The sequence below is a fragment of the Nansenia antarctica genome, assembly GCF_963989245.1.
Source record: "Nansenia antarctica genome assembly, chromosome: 10".
Lineage (NCBI taxonomy): Eukaryota > Metazoa > Chordata > Actinopteri > Argentiniformes > Microstomatidae > Nansenia > Nansenia antarctica.
The window spans coordinates 11,921,714-11,938,701 of record NC_137680.1 but is presented as its reverse complement, the minus strand read 5'-3'; the positions used below and the strand labels follow the sequence as shown (position 1 = coordinate 11,938,701).

Sequence of the window (16,988 nt, the reverse complement as noted above, 5' to 3'; positions counted from 1 at the left end):
CAAGAGTGATATTTGATATGATATATATGTATACACACCCGCGCACACACACACTCGCACACAGACACACACACACACAACACTCGCACCTCAGTACAGATCAAACACTAAAACAATCACAGATGTGGTGTGTTTCTAGGTTATTCTGCTTATGCAAGTTTCTGTTTTTCTTTCGAGACCCTTTTTCCTGATCTTTGGGGGCTTCCTGTTTTCCTCTTTCCTTGCTTTAACATGCTTGGTGAAGTGAGAAGCCGATAGGTTGGTTGGTTGGTTTTTGTTTGCAGCCAGGTTCGAAAGAATCCATTTTGCATTTAAATGTGTTATTACAAAAAAAGTGATAGTACTGTTATGTAATGTTGTGTAGGAGAAGTGTTATGTATGCATATTTTCAATAAAGCATTCAGGGTTTTAAAACAGAATTATTGCTTTAATGTTTCATCAACATGGGATGTCTGAGCATTCCTTTATAAGTAGAAAGATATCAGGACTCCTGCAGTCTCTGCTTACAAATGTACATGCAGTCCCCTGTAAGTCCTAGCCACATTAAGTTATACTCAGAACACACCATCTTCCAAATGTCTGCATGGCCTTTCTTTCAACTACTCCTACCTCAATACCTAATGAGGAAAAAGGACACCGGTACTCAATTTCAAGTTTATTTCTTTAAGAAACCCCAGAACTTTCAAAAGCAAAAAATAAAACTCCATAAGACAATAACTTTCAGTTTGATTGAAGCATTAACCTCCACACCCCTCCCTGTTAGTAACACAACAATGGAGCAAATATAATACATCTGGTTTGGAACACATTGTGATGCTCTACCTGCCGTAGAAGGTTTTCACATTGATAGGCAGACCGTGCTGGCATTCTGGAGTGACATTCTGGGAAGTGTCATACATGCATGGTTACACATTCTGATTTCCAAATGGATCTCTAGCCCCTAGGCATTCCTGGAGATCTGAGAGGACTGGCAACATGGAGCTAGTACAATGTTGCTTGTATCTCTCCCATCATCTCAAATCTACAGGAGTCCCTAGGAGGTAGACATAGATTTGGAATTCAGAAATTGCCTGCTGACACTCATTTACAGAGTGAGAGATTGTGGAAAGAGGGCTGAAAGGCATTTTCCAATCCAATCAGCTGCATGAATTCCTCTGAGAACATCATTTATTTATTTATTACACTGAGCACTTTTCAGTATTCATTGGATGACAGATTTAGTGTTTAAACAACAACTCCACCAACCACAATATAACTTAATGAGGCAATTTCGGGGACGGGAAACATGGGTATGGAAAGGATAATAAGCGCAATACCAGACACCCTTATGAAAAAAGTTAGAACACAGTAATTCCAAACACACATTAGTAGTCTGCAAAGGATAGTCAAATCAAGGATTTCCAGCAAGGTGACAACTAGAGACATTGGGCATGAAAAGGACAAACAACAGACATATTTAAAACATGCTTGGCAGCCTGGATAGCCATTGTGGCTCCTAGCTGAAAAGGTGTTAGCCAGACAGATGGATGCAGCCTGTGGGATTGTCGTTTTCCTTCTGTCCAGAGGAGCAGTGCATGGCCAGCATAGTTGAAGCTGAATAAACTCATGCGCACACACACACACACACGCGCGCGCACACACACACACACACACACACACACACACACACATGAACGCACACACGAACGCGCACACACACACATGAACACACACACGCACATAACCCACTTCCAGGGCAGTTTTGAGATGATAGATCCATTTCTCCACCAGAGAGTGGGGCGAATGAGCGAATGATTAGGTGTCCAGTGGAGTGTAATGAGACGCTGGCTGAGTGAGGGAGGCTGGGGGACAGGACATGTTAAGCCGCGTACTGAAGAAGAGTTTGTGATTTGGCAGCTTGGATGATACAGCTCATTGGAGACCTCAGTCATTGATCAACGCCAGAATCATGCTGTGGAGAAGAGAGACGATGTATTACAAAATCGAACATAACATTGGATCATAGCTAACGCCATGTATGCTAATGGGGTCAAAAAAGCAAATGAGCAATGCTGTGATTATTCTACAACGTCAGTGAAGCTACTCTGTAACTTGTGTGCATCAATACTACAGTTCCCAGAATCCCATGCCCTTACCTATACAGATAGATGAAGAAGCAGAGCAGGTGGAAGCCCAGTTTGATCATGGACTCCTTCATGTGATTCTTCAGCTGTCCCCGATTGTGGATCTCAGTGGGGTCAAACACTCCCATGTTACCCATTGGTACCTTCACAAACCTGACAACAACAGAAAAAGCTGTAAGGAGAAAACCAACAACAGCATACAGTCCAACACAATAACTTAAATATTATAAAAAACCAAGCAAACACATTTCTATAATTATATGTATAAATATCCATGAAAGATTCAATATGTGTCTGCAGACCAGATACAAACAGTGAAATACTTTCACATGCTTGAGCTGCAAAGAAAATAAAAATAAAAATAATAATAAATAATCTTCCTTCTTCTAGCACGACGACTGGCAATGGCCCCTGGCCTAGAACAAGCATAGATTACTTTTCCTCCTATGACTGGTGGATAGATGATTCACTTACTTAGTCAAATGTATTGATTGTAAATTGTGCTTTGGAATAATGCGTCTGCTAAATGCCAAAAATGTAAATGTAATTTCAGTTATCTTGCCTGGTAGAGTGGAGCAAATGGAATAGTCCCAAAAGTGCAAACTCCAAGTTAAAACAAACACACCTCAAATACTGATGCAGATATGCCAACGTAGCCTTACCGATCTCATAGGAAATAAGGTGGGTCATGATGATTCCATTGACATTTCTGAGTAGAAACGCAGGCTAGGTGCATGGTGCATGGTGCATGCTGCTCACCTGTAGACGTTCCAGCCCGCCACAGGCAGATTGAGTAGGAAGACAAACCAGTGCATGGAGACAAGCATCAGTACTGTAGCCAGGGCCTGGCCCACCAACTCTGCTACCACCCACTGTGGACAGAAACACAGTAAGTACACAGACCTAGGAGTAAAACACATACAGGTGTGTGAAGAAGGTCTGGAATGTGAATATCTTAGGCTAATTAATTCTTCCAACACTTTAACACAGTGTACATGCAGGTACATGCAGGCCCCCCCAGGTGTATCCTCTTCAATACAGTTACATGGACAGAAGAGTAGGACAGTTTGTCATGTAGGCTATCGAAAGAAAAATGACCTTGTCAAGACAGTTTGTAATGAAATCCTTCTTTCACTGACTCTGATGATTCATCGGGTGGTCGTCCACTTTGACGGGTATCAAGCTTGCCAAATTTCTCTTAATTGTTATTGAATAGCAAGTTAGGGGAGTTAGCCAGCTAACTTTGACTAGGCCTACATCCCGAGGTGGAGCTAAAGTATTTGACTATTTTTGTAGTACACCTCTGGAGTAGTTTAAAAACAAATTGGAGGTCACGTGTGACAAGCTTTATGGAAGACAACCACCAGAGGAAGAATCAGAGTGAAAGAAGGATTTTATTACAAACCGTGGTGTATTGTAATGGTAATTGTATTGGCTATACATGACGTCTCCGGCTCCTGTCCATAGGACTGTATATAAAGGAGGATGCTATCCGGCTGGACAAAGTCAAGCTCCTGCAACTACTTACTTTGTTTAATTTAGAACAGCAGGCCCGTGCATTGATGTAGTCACACTCTAGGTCAGATAGAGTGATTATCTGTACATGGGAGTCAAGTCATATAAGTGCATGATTACAAATACAACAATCAAGCCTGTTACTGACATACATTCCTATACAACTAAATGACGTCTTGGCTAGGGGGAGGTTGTGGTAGACACCAGGGCTGCCAAGTTTCACCAAAAGTTTTTTGTCTGAGAGCGTGAGAACTGGTTGAAATGCGTGAGTCTCACGGTGATTGCGTGAGACTTGGCAGCTCTGCTATAGGAATGTAGTAATGATGCCTACTGGCTTCATTAGATCTCAGCAGCACCTTGGCTAACAACAACTTAACACAATGGCATGTCATATTATGTGCGAAGAAGTCTCAACGACGCTGTGTTCGACCAGGCTTTTGACAACATCTAAAGCTTGTGACAACATCTAAGGCTTTTGACAACATCTAAGGCTTTTGACAACATCTAAGGCTTTTGACAACATCTTTTTGACAACATCTAAAGCTTTTGACAACATCTTTTTGACAACATCTAAGGCTTTTGACAACATATTTTTTGACAACATCTAAGGCTTTTGACAACATCTAAAGCTTTTGACAACATCTAACGCTTTTGACAACATCTTTTTGACAACATCTAAAGCTTGTGACAACATCTAAAGCGTTTGACAACATCTAAAGCTTGTCACCCTCCCTCCCTAGCGAGCTAATCATTAGCAGCATTGATTGATCCTGCTTTAGCTAGCGACGTGACAGGTTAGCAGGACTTCACCCACAGACAACGGAAGAAGCACTATGGTCCATCACACATACTGACAGATCACAGTTCCCCAGTTGTCATGTATATTCAAGATAAAGGATACGAAGTAGACCGAGAGGAAAATCAAAGCGCAGCAGTCGATCAGCGACACAATGAACACAGCCGCCTCCATTTTTTTTCGTATTCCGCATTTGCCGTTACTTCCGGTGATTTTGAAAATCGGTGCATTTTTAGATTTGTCTTTTGGAATCTTTCTGCCCCCTATCGAACTGGAGTGGTAAAGCACCTCTAATCCAGGCAGACCTATCTGAACTTCAAATCGTGACGTTAGAATTATAAGGTTCTATCTCAATTTTTTTCAAAATTGAGTTTTTTTTACATAACCTGATCCATTAGGTGTTTATTAATGCCTGTGTGGTGTTATTTTTAAAATGTTGACATTTTTGAGTTAGTAATTCATACAATACTAAGGTTCCATCTCACAAAACATAATGGAATGTAAAAACTTTGACGCTCAATATCTCTGAACTGCCCTAAACGGAGATAGAACCTTATAATTCTAAGCTCACGAAATGTTGATGCCTCTCTTTGTTTAACAAAAATAAGAAAGAAAGAAAAGAGACAACTGTGCCTTCCAAAAGTGCATGCTTCTTTATTAATCATTTCTTATCTGGGTGGAAGTGATCAGGATAATTTGGACCCCTGGTCCTAGGATAGATTAGTTTTTCTTATGGTGACTCAGTGTAGATCAGGGGTCTCCAACCTTTTTTCATCCGAGAGCTACTTTGAAAAAATGTAAGTGGCCGAGAGCTACTCATATCTTATTACTTACATTCATTCGCATAACGTATCAAAACACTCTGAAATTCTTCACTAGCATGCTCTGTTTCAAATGTCAATGTGTAAGCTCACTATAGTAGTAGCAGTATATTCTGTATCCATATATCAATGTATCACATCACCTCCATTCACATATCAAAAGCTTATAATTGTATGGTCCACATGTGTGTAATAAGTGCATTCACCTTTTCTAGTTTTTTCAGTCAGAAAACATTAGTATTTTTTTTCTTCTTTTGTCTCTTTCAAAAAAATGTGTGCATGTGTGTAATAATGCATTCCCTCATTCCTACACTTGAGATGAATGTCACTGCATGGAGTCTACAAGAGTTGTGTATGCTGGAGTGTATCCACTTAGGTTCACTCTTATAGAGTCATTTAGATGCTCATCTGTCAGTCTTGTTCAGAAGTAGTAGTAGTATTTCATTACATTCATATCAGAAAAATCTGATTCTCAAAGGTATGTAGAGCCAAATACAACAAATACTTTCAGGGCTGCTTGTTGAATATTCTTATAGTTTTCTGGGTCTACCAGGCTCCAGAAATGTTGTGAATGTTGTTCCGATTGTAGCTGGACATTATTCTGGAGCTTTATAACCTCCATCTCCATTTCTCCAGGCTTGACACTGAACAGTTCAGCTATCTGCTCTCAGTGTTTCCCCTAGGTTTGCTGCCTTGGGGAGGGGGTGGCATGGACTGTGGCATATGGTCTTGACTACCTGTCCACTTTCTCACCTGGTTCATGCTCTCTCTCTTTGGTGTGCCGACACCGTCCTGCCATCCTGCATCCTCCACCTCCCTCTCTATCCTCCTCTTTTGCTGTCAACCAAAAGGCAAACATAACAACCAGAGTATTTATAATTTAATAAGAGGTATAAATTGATCCATATCAATTCATAACATAATTCGAATTGAATATTGGGTTGCTGAAAAATAAATTGTATATCCATCTATAGAAAACAGACATTTCCAATGAGTGAGGGTTGTGCCAATGCTTCAATCCACTGTCCATGTACTGTAAATATACCATTATGGTATTACCATGAAGCCCAATTCTAGCAGAATAAGAAAGATTGTTTATTTACTTTAAGTAAAATAATAAAGTGCCTCCAGTTAGCTCTTTAGCTGGCAAGTGTGCAGCAGACTAGCTAGCTCATCTCATCACCTCTGAGCTAGCTAGCTAGTTCTTTGACACCATGGAACTATAATCAGACACTAGTCACAATAATAACAACCTTTCTCTGTCAGAACACTCAGCAAGTATATTTGCTAACGTTTTCAACTTGCTTACTTTCATCTGCAGAGTGCAGACATCTCACCCTGCAAAAACTCTTTCGTCTCGCGCGCGCAAACTTGCAACTTTTTTTTTTATTCTCCAGCGCTGGGACAGTGACGTGACCACGTGTTGACAGACGGTAGCAATTTGATTGACAGCTGATATATTTTTTTTGTGTTGGAGGGTCCAGGGTGATTTTTTGGGGGGAAGGCTGCATCTTTTTTACAGGTAGCTCGCGAGCGACGTGTTGGAGACCCGTGTTTTAAAGGGACCTTCATGGTAAATAGTGCTATTTGTAGAACTTGCCCTACGGGCGACTCGCGTGGTCTCAGAATTGCTTTTATTTCCTTCCACTGTGGATTACCACTGATAGGCTATTGCAGGGGTGGGCAACTTTTTTGACCTGAAGTGGCTGTATACTGTGTATGCTGTATGTATACTGTTAAGGGCCATACTGTTAATTAGTGTGCCATATATATATAAATATTAAATATATTTTAATATTTATTTAATATTTTAAGTGTCTGTTACAGCAGATCATTTGATATACGTTGGTGATATTATTGATGTACCCTCCAGAAAATGACATGTTTGTGATCTCTAATGAGATCTGGGCCATTGATTGGGGGCACTGAGCCGGCAGGCTCAAACATCTCAAAGAATATATATTCCTGTATTTCAGAGAGCCACATCGTCAGCAGTAGTGTAATGAGGGATCCAGCTTCAGACGAAGGCAGCAGCAACCTGCCAAGAAAGTGGGCCTGCATGCATCATCCACTGCTCTGATGAGGATTCCGACTGAAAACTGGTGTCACCCCAAAACCTGGACTCATGGAAGACTTTGCCGAGGGCTGCAGAATTCAGACAACATCCCCCAATTTTGGACTTAGCCAAACACTTGTGTGAGGGAGATATTCCACCAGTGCAGTATCATCGGAACAAAAGCCTTCTGCATCGAGCCTGTACCATCCGTGGTACACAAATAAAAGCTCATATTTTTAGAAAATTCAGGAATCTCTTTCTTGCAAACGTTGCAGCTCAAAGTGCTTATATAGGAATACAAACAATTGCTTATAATTCCGGAAAGCTGATGCAGAAGTGTTAATGCATGCTTTTGTTATTACCCATTTGGACTATTGTTGTAACAGCCTACTTTCTGGTCTTCCGAAGAAAGCTATTGGCCAGCTGCAATTAGTCCAAATTGCAGCAGCGACAGTTTTAACCAAAACAAGCAGAAGAGCTCATATAACTCCTATTTTAGAGACTCTACACCAGCTACCTGTTAAGTTCTGAATAGTTTTCAAGATCCTTCTGCTTGTTTATAAAGCTCTCACTGGCACAGCACCAGAATATCTGAAAGACCTTTTGCTAGCATATCAGCCCAATAGAGCTCTCAGGTCTTCTGACGGTCTTCCAGAGATTTGGTGAGGCTGCATTCTCATTGTATGCACCCAAATTGTGGAATGCACTGCCAGTTTACATTAGGGATGCAACCTCAGCAAATATTTTCAAGTCAAGACTAAAAATCCATCTTTTTAATATTGCCTTTAAAGGCTCAGGAACCCTTTGCAGGTGTTTTGGATTAATTGGCTGATTAGAGTGTAACACTTGAGCCTACAATATTGAACCTTTTCACAATATTCTAATCTTCTGAGATATTGAATTTGGGGTTTTCATAAGCTGTAAGCCATAATCATCAAATTTATAACAAATAAAGGCTTTAAATATCTCGCTTTGCATGTAATGAGTCTATATAATATCTAAGTTTAACCCTTTAAGTTGAATTACTGAAATAAATGCCAACTTTTGCACGATATTCAATTTTTTTGAGTTGCACCTGTAGTCATTAAGCAAGAACCATTACAGTGCACACAAAGTAGTGAGTACACAAATGTATTTATACAAGTTTGTTGCTTATATTACAAAACACAGTCACATCGAGAACAATGATCTGTTCCAGTTGGTAATTTTAACGGATACAAATACGAAAATTAAATGAAAATATTAAATTGAAAACAGCTAAGCTAATGTTGCATTCAGAGAAACATAGAATCCTTGAGAGAACTTACTGGTAACTATCAACTGGATATGTTACTAATAGTGCCCATAGAGAACATTGTTAACACAGTGATAAGAGAATCATGAAGCACTGTGATTTCTTTTCTTATGTGCAGTCACATTTTGGACATATTCAGTTGGCAGGAAGTTCTCTGCCAACCAGATAATAATATGACGTGCTAAGCAAGTCTGATTGTGTCCTTTCACCCGCTCCTTCACTGCTTGCTCTTTTGCTTCTCTGCTTTGTTTATTTCTTTTCGTTGCTGCCTGCCTAGCTGTCTGAAGTGCAGCCTCTTGGGGTTCAGTCCGTAGGCCCTCAGCCTCTGTCCGCTGAACTCTCGGCCCCCCATCTTCACCCTGAAGGGCCCCGGCATGAGGCGTCCTCCGGACTGCCTGTGTTTCTTCTTGGGCCATTTTGGCCTTTCAGTCCTAGGCTTGGCCGTTGCTGTTGTCTCCTTGACGACGGTCTCGGCTGTCTCCTTGACGACGGTCTCAGCTGTCTCCTTGACGGCGGTTTCTGCTGTCTCCTCGACGACGGTCACCGTCTTCTTCTCCTCCTCCAGTTTCATCTTCTTCTTGGGGACCAGGAAGTCATCCTCGCCCTCCTCTCCGGCCTGTCTCAGGGCCTGGACCACAGGGCCTTCAGCAGAGTCTAATGAGGCGGCCAGGCTGGGTCCAGCCTCACTGTCTTTCTCCTCCTTTTCTGCATTCTTCATCCGGTCCCTCCTCTTCTTCCCCACTTTGTTCTTGCCTTCTGCCTGGTCTTTGTCCTCCCTGCAGGTAGACATGATGGATAGAGTAGGCAAACTGGTTAGCGCTGATGATGATTATGTTAACAGGGCAACATATTGTCATCAAACACTATTTGAGCTTTTTTTTTGTCTTTTTTAACAGTTTATTCTACTAACATGCCAACACCAATGTTCAATACTCACTCGGAATAGAAGGAGCTCAAGATTTCTTTCTTTCTGCTTTGATTTTTGGCTTTGATTATGTAGTTCTTCAAATCACTCATCTCCTCCTTGTCAGACCTGAGAAAGAGGTAGAATAAGAGAAAGAGGGAGAGAAAGGGAGAAAGAACGGTCAGAATAGCCATTTTCTCACAGCAGCAGATTCATCTAGTTCAGTTGGGTTCGTTGGGTACCTGAACATGCAGGTCTTCTTCAGGGAGCTCCAGCGGTTCAGGTCCTTCTCATCTGCCCCCAGGATCTGAGGAGAGGCAGCGTGTTAGTGTGATAATAGAGAGAGAGAGAGAGAGAGAGAGAGAGAGAGAGAGAGAAAGAGAGAGAGAGAGAGAGAGCATGCTTTTCTATGACAGCTGAAGCACATGCAGCTACTGGGTTAGCTCAAAACACTACTGCTGAAAGGGTTCGACCAGGTCACTCATGAAAAAGAGATCGCATCTCACTGAGACGACCCTGGATAAATAACGGTCCAATAAAATGTTTTACTGGTCCATACTACTCGTTGTCAAGAACCTTGACTGAATGAGATTTCAAATACTAATGATACTACTACTAAAGATACTAGTGATAATACTACTCATGTCATTCGTTCAGGCCCACAATGAGCTCCGTTCCTCCTCCCTCCCTCCATCGTCCAGCTCAGAGAGAAGATTAACTGAAGTCATGCCCTGGTCAGAGCCGTCCCCGGAGGGAGGCAATACCAGATCAGTCAAATCTAGGCTCATCAGCGCTGGACTCAGGGACGGCACAACACGCAACCCCCAAACCTCCCCCAGCCCGACCTAGAGAGTCCAGGGGGCTTAACACACTAGAAGGCCGAACCGAACTGCGCTGGCTCTGATATTCTTTCCAGCACTTTTGGCCTTTCCAGCACTTTTGGCAAGCCAGCCCTGCCCAGCAGTGTGATATGGGCACACAGACTCACCTCGTCGGTGGACAGGCCGAAGTCGTTGGCCAGGACCTGCCTGTAGCGGAACCTACAGGGAAGGTCATCTATGATGTCCTCATAGTCCAGCCTGTAGTACTCATCCAGGTACTGCTCGAAGCTCTTCTCCTCTGAAACACACATCAGATTAGATTCAACTTTATTGTCGCTGCAGAGTACAAAGAACAACACTCTGGAAACGCACATAACAAAAGTCCAGGGTCTCAAATACAGTCTTCACATTACAATCAACTGGATGTAGAATGGGAACATTGTTTCACACTGACGAGGTAAAACATGTCGAATAAAGGTGACTAAAAACCAAGGTTCTGGATCTTCTCACACTTACGGGGATCGAACACAGGTTTGTTCTGGGTGATGACCTCAGCGAAGTGAGACTTCTTTCTCATCAGTGGAGCGTCCTCCTTCGTCAACTTCTTCTCCTTCCTTTTCTAATTCTTGGAGGTCGACGGCTGGCTGGGGTCATAGTCTGCATCCCTCTGTTCAGGTGAAATATATATTGTAAATATTCATTCATATTCATATCTTACTTTATTTTATATCTATGTTCCTTGGCATTTTTTGCACTACTTGCTTTTTAATTATTATTATTATTCTTATGTTGCCTGTTTGCACCAACTACCACAGCAAATTCCTTGTATGTGAAAACCTACTTGGTGAATAAAGTCATTCTGATTCTGAAAGATCAGGTAAGTGGCCTAAGACCTTACAGGCCTGACCATCTCCGACATCAACTGGACCTCTATTCATTGAAATGGAAAAATAACACTATTCACCACAGAAAATAACACTATTCACCACAGAACAATAACACTATTAACCATAGAAAATAACACTATTAACCATAGAAAATAACACTATTAACCATAGAAAATAACACTATTCACCACAGAACAATAACACTATTAACCATAGAAAATAACACTATTCACCATAGAAAAGAACACTATTCACCATAGAAAATAACACTATTAACCATAGAAAAGAAAACTTAACCACAAAAAAACACTATTAACCACAGAAAAAGAACACTATTAACCACAGAAAAAGAGCACTATTAACCACGGAAAATGACACTATTAACCACATATAATACCAGCCTCTTACTAAGAGGATCTGAGGGAGTATGTCTGAGACCAAGCGTCCCTGCCTGTCGTGTGATGCAGACAGACAGGGATAGATAGACAGACAGGGATAGAAGGCCGCAGGTTGTGTGTGTGCAGGGGGAACGACAGGACAACACTGCACACGCTGCTCTGTAACTTCTCCTGCAGCGGGACCTCTTCTTCACACGCGTCACCGTCTGCCCATTAGCTCAGCACTGAAGGTGGGACCAACATGAGATGGAAAAGTGATGGTCACATCTCAAGTGCCTTTAACACCATCCAGCCTCCTCTACTCCGAGAGAAGCTTTCAGGTATGGGGGATGATCCCTCCACTACATCCTGGATCATGGACTACCTCACTGGACGGCCACAGTCAGTCAGGCTGGGGAACTGTGTCTCGGACACATTAGTGAGCAGTGTTTCCTCTATATGCATTTATTGGTGGCGGGCCGCCACGAATGAATTTCCTCCGCCACTAATTGATTCAGTCCACTAAGTGCACGATTTCTCCCCCCCAAAAAAACTGCAATAAAGATAGGAATACAAATTCCAGCCAGGTGTGCAGTTCATATAACCGGTACCCAAATAAACATTCCAATCGATGTTGTGTTTAGAAAAGCTGAACTATGGTTAATTAAAAACATGTTATATCAGTCAATCCCAAAAATAGTCAAAACAATTTTAGTGTGAAAAAAAGAGTCTTTATTAACATTAGAACATTATACAAAACCTATAAATATAACAGACAAGACAATTACAAGACATACAATTCTTGGACAGATGAGGCACCCTTCTCTCTCTCTCTCTGCTCCACCTCTCTACCATTCAGTGGTGACGAAGGCCCACAGGTTGTCACTGACCTCACAGCGAGAACGCACAGAGGTGTCCATGTGGATGGGTGTGGCCAAGTCTGCTCCATAGTGCACTGGAAGGGGTGAAGCACAACACAGTCAAGCCCTGTCCCGACGCAACCAAAACCCACGTCAAACCACCACAAACACACTACCAGGGCTTAAAGTGGGAAAAAATCCTGTGCCTGAAACTTTTTCTTGGGGAGGGGGGTCACAGTTTGAGATATTGGGAGAGCGGGTACAGAAGACAGCTTCTTGTCTCAATGTTTAAATGCATTAATACTATTTTATAGTCAATACAAAATATATGTCTCAATGTTAAAATGCATTAATACTTTAAATGAATGTGCAACAATACTATGTGCAATATGACAACCCTTGTGTACATACTGTAAGGTTCAGATATAGGAAAAGTTAGGATATTTATAGCATAGCATAGAGAGTACAGCACAGTGTTTTATTGTATAGTATAGTAGTATAGTAGATAGTGTACATAGCCTTTATTTATGTAAACCAGCTCTTTTCCCTTTTTTATTTTATCCTTGGCCCTCGTGTTTTTAGTCTTTTTCCAAGCACCAGGGGAGCCCCCCCTCCTAAATGTCGTTGTATGGTACCTGTACTGTATTACAGTTTTTCTCAATTGCTAAAACACATTTCACAAAACTTTCCTCCATTTCCCCACAACACACTTTTCTAAAGCTACATAAGCAAAACCACACCTTCTCTCTTCAAAACTCAAACTCAAACCCTACCCCTAATCCTAACCCTAACCTTACTGTAACCCTAGCACCTAACCCTAACCCTAGTTTTCCCACATGTATGATAGTCATGCATAAAAATAAATCTGCGCTCCCTGTCTAACGTTATATCTAACATTACATATTTTACATTACAGTAAGGCTGATTTTGCATGATAGTCATGCATTTTATTTCCCCCCTTTAAATGGCATATGATGTCCGAAATTTTACTAAAGTTCAGCCGCGAAGTTGTTGCACTGTTGTCCTATCGAGTTTTACGTAAATAAAGGTTTGAAAAATGTTACCGTATTCCCACATGTACCGTAACATGTACAATACTGTACTGTATCACAACTCAATGCAAACACTACAGAGGATCCATTACACGCAACAATACTCACTGAAAACAATGTTCAGGGTGTGATGTTTTTTTATTTATTTATGGAACTATACCACACACACAGACACACACACACCACAATCATTTGCAACAAGTGTCTTAAATTTTGAGTCGTTATGTTTAATGAATGAAGCCAGGTGTGTTCATTGTGTTAACATTTTGCTGACTGTGGCAAGCATTTTGCATCACATGAGCTTTAATTTGAGAATTTGACATTTTGAGCAGAGTTTTTTGCAACTTGTGTTTTAGCAAGACAAAATGTGTTTAGATTTATGAAAAAAGGAGGATTGTGTTTTGTGAATTGTGTCTTCATGTGAAATGTGTTTATGGTTTTGGCAAATGGGAGCTAGTTTTATTAAATGTGTTTAGAGAACTGGTCATTTGGTTTAGAGAATTGGCTTTTGTGTTTTAGCAATTGGGAAAAACTGTAATGACAATAAAGACCATTCATTCATTCATTCATAATACTGTTTTATACTTAATAAAAAATAATAATAATTAGATGTCTTTAAAAGGCCAAACTGATTACATCACTTATTAAGCCACTATCACTATAACAATACAGAATAAAATATATACATGTCTTTAAAAGAACAAACTGATTACTTATTAAGCCACTATCACTTATATTCTCCTTCTTGGCACCACGTCACATAAGGCTTCCCGTCACTACTCAGGGTTTTTCCTGGCTCAAAATGAGGCGGAGGTGGTACCAGTGGTGTTTGACATCGGGGGGGACCCATGAAGCAGGGCTGTCTGGGGGTCCTTAAACGAGCATCAAACACTTAATTTCTTGCATTCTGGTGAATTGATATGCACCAATTTGTGCCCTTTCGCCATCAATTTATGGTGGAAATGTCATTATATATGTAAAGGAAAAAACAATATTCAGGCACCAGATGGCCATTCAAAATATAATGTAATATAATGCAATATAAGGCTCTCAGGCATTCTGTACTTTCAAATATGTATTCTCCTTGAGCAGTCAACATCAACTATCAGCTGTTTCGCTAGCAAACACGAAAGCTAAGTTATTTGTGAAACAGCGCCCCCGCCACCACGTCGGCGCAATGCCGCAATTGCAGTTTTTTTTTTTTTTTTAATTCTCCCGCGCCGGAAATCCGGCACTGTGCCGGAGTACTTTAAGCCCTGCACTACTCCACACGGTAGGTGCTGATTGTCAAAGCAATGGATGAACAACATGGGTAAAAGTACTGGGACAGATAGATTACATACCCCCTTTCAGAATGTGTGGCTCTGTGTCATGTTGCCATTTGATCTTGGTGACCTGGTGGTACAGCTGGGCTATATATCTGTGGTGGAGGGGAACAGAAAAGGAAGTCAGGTTGGACCTCTTAGCTCATGGAGATCGGTGCTCAACAACTCCTCTGGTACAATCACTGTTGTGACGGGGTGTTCTGGTGTAGTTGTCTGTTCCCATAGGGAGGTCATATGTACAGTAAATGCACCAGGTGGAGATTCACCAAGGCACGCATTTAGAACCAGCTTCACCCTACGGTGCTCAGAGTGACTCCCTCCATAACATGACTGCTAGGCCCTGTCCAGAAACAAAGCCTACCCCCCCTTGTGTAGATCTGAAAAGGATGAATAGAAAAAGATGGTTAGTTGCTCTACCACTTGCCTTCACATAAGCTATGCGGAATTGTCCCCCATCTTGCCTATACCTATCCAATCCTCTCAGATCTACACAAGGGTCTAGGGTGTCAGGGTTTCTGGGCCACTCACATGGCTGATGGCATGACCTCTGTGGTGTCTTCGTCCACCTTCAGCTGCAGCTCCTGCAGCTCCTGCTCTGTGTCACGCAGAGTCTCTAGCTCCCTCTGCAGGAACCTGAGGGAACAGGTCAAGGATGCCAACACACAACACAGAGCGCATCCAAGGGCCACGCTTCTCAACATAGTGGTTTAACAGCAGGCCTATGTACAGTTATACATTAAAAAACAGTCAACACCACTTAGGTGTTGTCTGTTCTGGTGGATAATACTTGAAAAGTATCCCATGAGAAACCTCTGGGCTGGCCTTCGATTCAATGTCAAAAGCAGCAAAAACAAACCCTGTCACTACAATTGATAGAACTTCAAATTGGAATATTTTTCGGGGGAAAGCACCGGAGCTCACCATACCTACAACTTTTTAGCTCGGTGCAGGGACTCCTCAGACTCAATTGGTGCATAATACTGACATTTTTTCATCTTAAATTGCTGCAACGGATTGCAATCTGGTTATTGTAAGACAAGCTCAGGAAAAAAACATCTGCCCAGGGTGCAGCGTTCTAATGTGTTGAGCTGAAGAGAACAAACAAGATCTGTACTCTAGAGCATAACAGACTGTGTTATTGTATACTGTGTCACCTTAACTGCTCCTCCTGAGACTTCTAATGCCCCTCACTGCGTCTCCTGAAGACACACGCTTTTTCCCCTTTACTGTGTCCCCTAAAACTTCTGTTGCCCCCCTTGTACGGTTTCTCTGTTTCTCCAGTGTCTATATATTAAAATAAAAAAGAGTCTAGGTTTAGAAGATAGTGATAGAAGAAGATTTTTCCTTCTATCACAGAGACTACCAATGGCCCCGGGCGTGAGCTGGATTATTCTTCCTGCTACGACTGGTGGATTCATGATTCATTTACTTAGTCAAATGTATTGAGTGTAAGTCGCTTTGACTAAAGGTCACTAAAGGTTGTCATTCATTCATTCATTCAAATAAGGCGTCTGCTAAATGCCAAACATGTAAATGTGAATGTTATGGATACTGTAGTTCTGAGTCCATGGTCAGGCTTCTGGCTGTGTGCTGACGCAGCTCCAGCTCCAGGCTCTCCAGCTTCCGCTCTGTCTGGCTCTTCTGCTCCTCCTTGTCCAGCAGAATCTGGCCTACTCTCTCCTCCACGTGGACGACATCTGAGCATGAAAGAATGGAGAGGAGAGGACGACGGGTAGGGGACAACATTGGAGGGCATGAAACTGTTCGGTGGTGCATAGTAGCACATCTACAGCACGGCACTACTTAGATCTAAACAGGGTTCAGAGATACACAAGTTAGCACAGAGAGTGTGATGACTTTTCCTTACCGGCTAACATCTCGGTCATGATTTTCTTCGTTTCCAACTGTCGATCAAATAAGACCTGGTATTTCTCCCTCACCGGCCTCAAACCATTCTCAGCTTTGCTGGTTCTGATTAGGTTGACCAACTGTTCTCCCGTCTCCTCGAAATCGATCAGGGACATCGTGAACGGTATTTCCTGGGAGGGGGGATATGGAAATGTTTAAGAAAAGTAACATTGGCTGCTCACGTTTAGCAAATGCATGACGCTACATAACAGTTCTCACCCTGTATGTATACTACTAGATAACGTTTCC

The 16,988-nt window shown here is 41.8% G+C and overlaps 3 protein-coding genes across 3 annotated transcripts; all 3 read right to left on the bottom strand.

Moving 5' to 3' along the window:
* Positions 1–537: 537 nt before the first annotated feature.
* On the bottom strand, positions 538–4,610 carry cnih4 (cornichon family member 4). Its single transcript, XM_080540648.1, has 5 exons — positions 4,540–4,610; positions 3,652–3,720; positions 2,883–2,995; positions 2,136–2,276; positions 538–1,951 (listed from the first exon to the last, which is right to left on the bottom strand). Exons 1-5 carry the CDS (start codon positions 4,606–4,608, stop codon positions 1,924–1,926), a joined length of 420 nt encoding a protein of 139 aa, XP_080396774.1. The 5' UTR covers positions 4,609–4,610; the 3' UTR covers positions 538–1,923.
* A 4,212-nt stretch (positions 4,611–8,822) lies between these two features.
* LOC308166645 (protein KRI1 homolog) lies at positions 8,823–10,907 on the bottom strand (the record flags this gene model as incomplete). Its single annotated transcript, XM_080540973.1, has 5 exons — positions 8,823–9,381; positions 9,543–9,638; positions 9,752–9,816; positions 10,498–10,628; positions 10,847–10,907. 5 exons carry the CDS (start codon positions 10,905–10,907, stop codon positions 8,823–8,825), a joined length of 912 nt encoding a protein of 303 aa, XP_080397099.1.
* A 1,535-nt stretch (positions 10,908–12,442) lies between these two features.
* On the bottom strand, positions 12,443–16,855 carry LOC308166644 (kinetochore protein Spc24-like; the record flags this gene model as incomplete). The annotated part of the gene is made up of 5 exons (XM_080540972.1): positions 12,443–12,549; positions 14,850–14,926; positions 15,360–15,464; positions 16,384–16,528; positions 16,699–16,855. The coding sequence occupies 5 exons, from the start codon at positions 16,853–16,855 to the stop codon at positions 12,443–12,445; spliced, it is 591 nt and encodes a 196-aa protein (XP_080397098.1).
* Between the last annotated feature and the right edge of the window lie 133 nt (positions 16,856–16,988).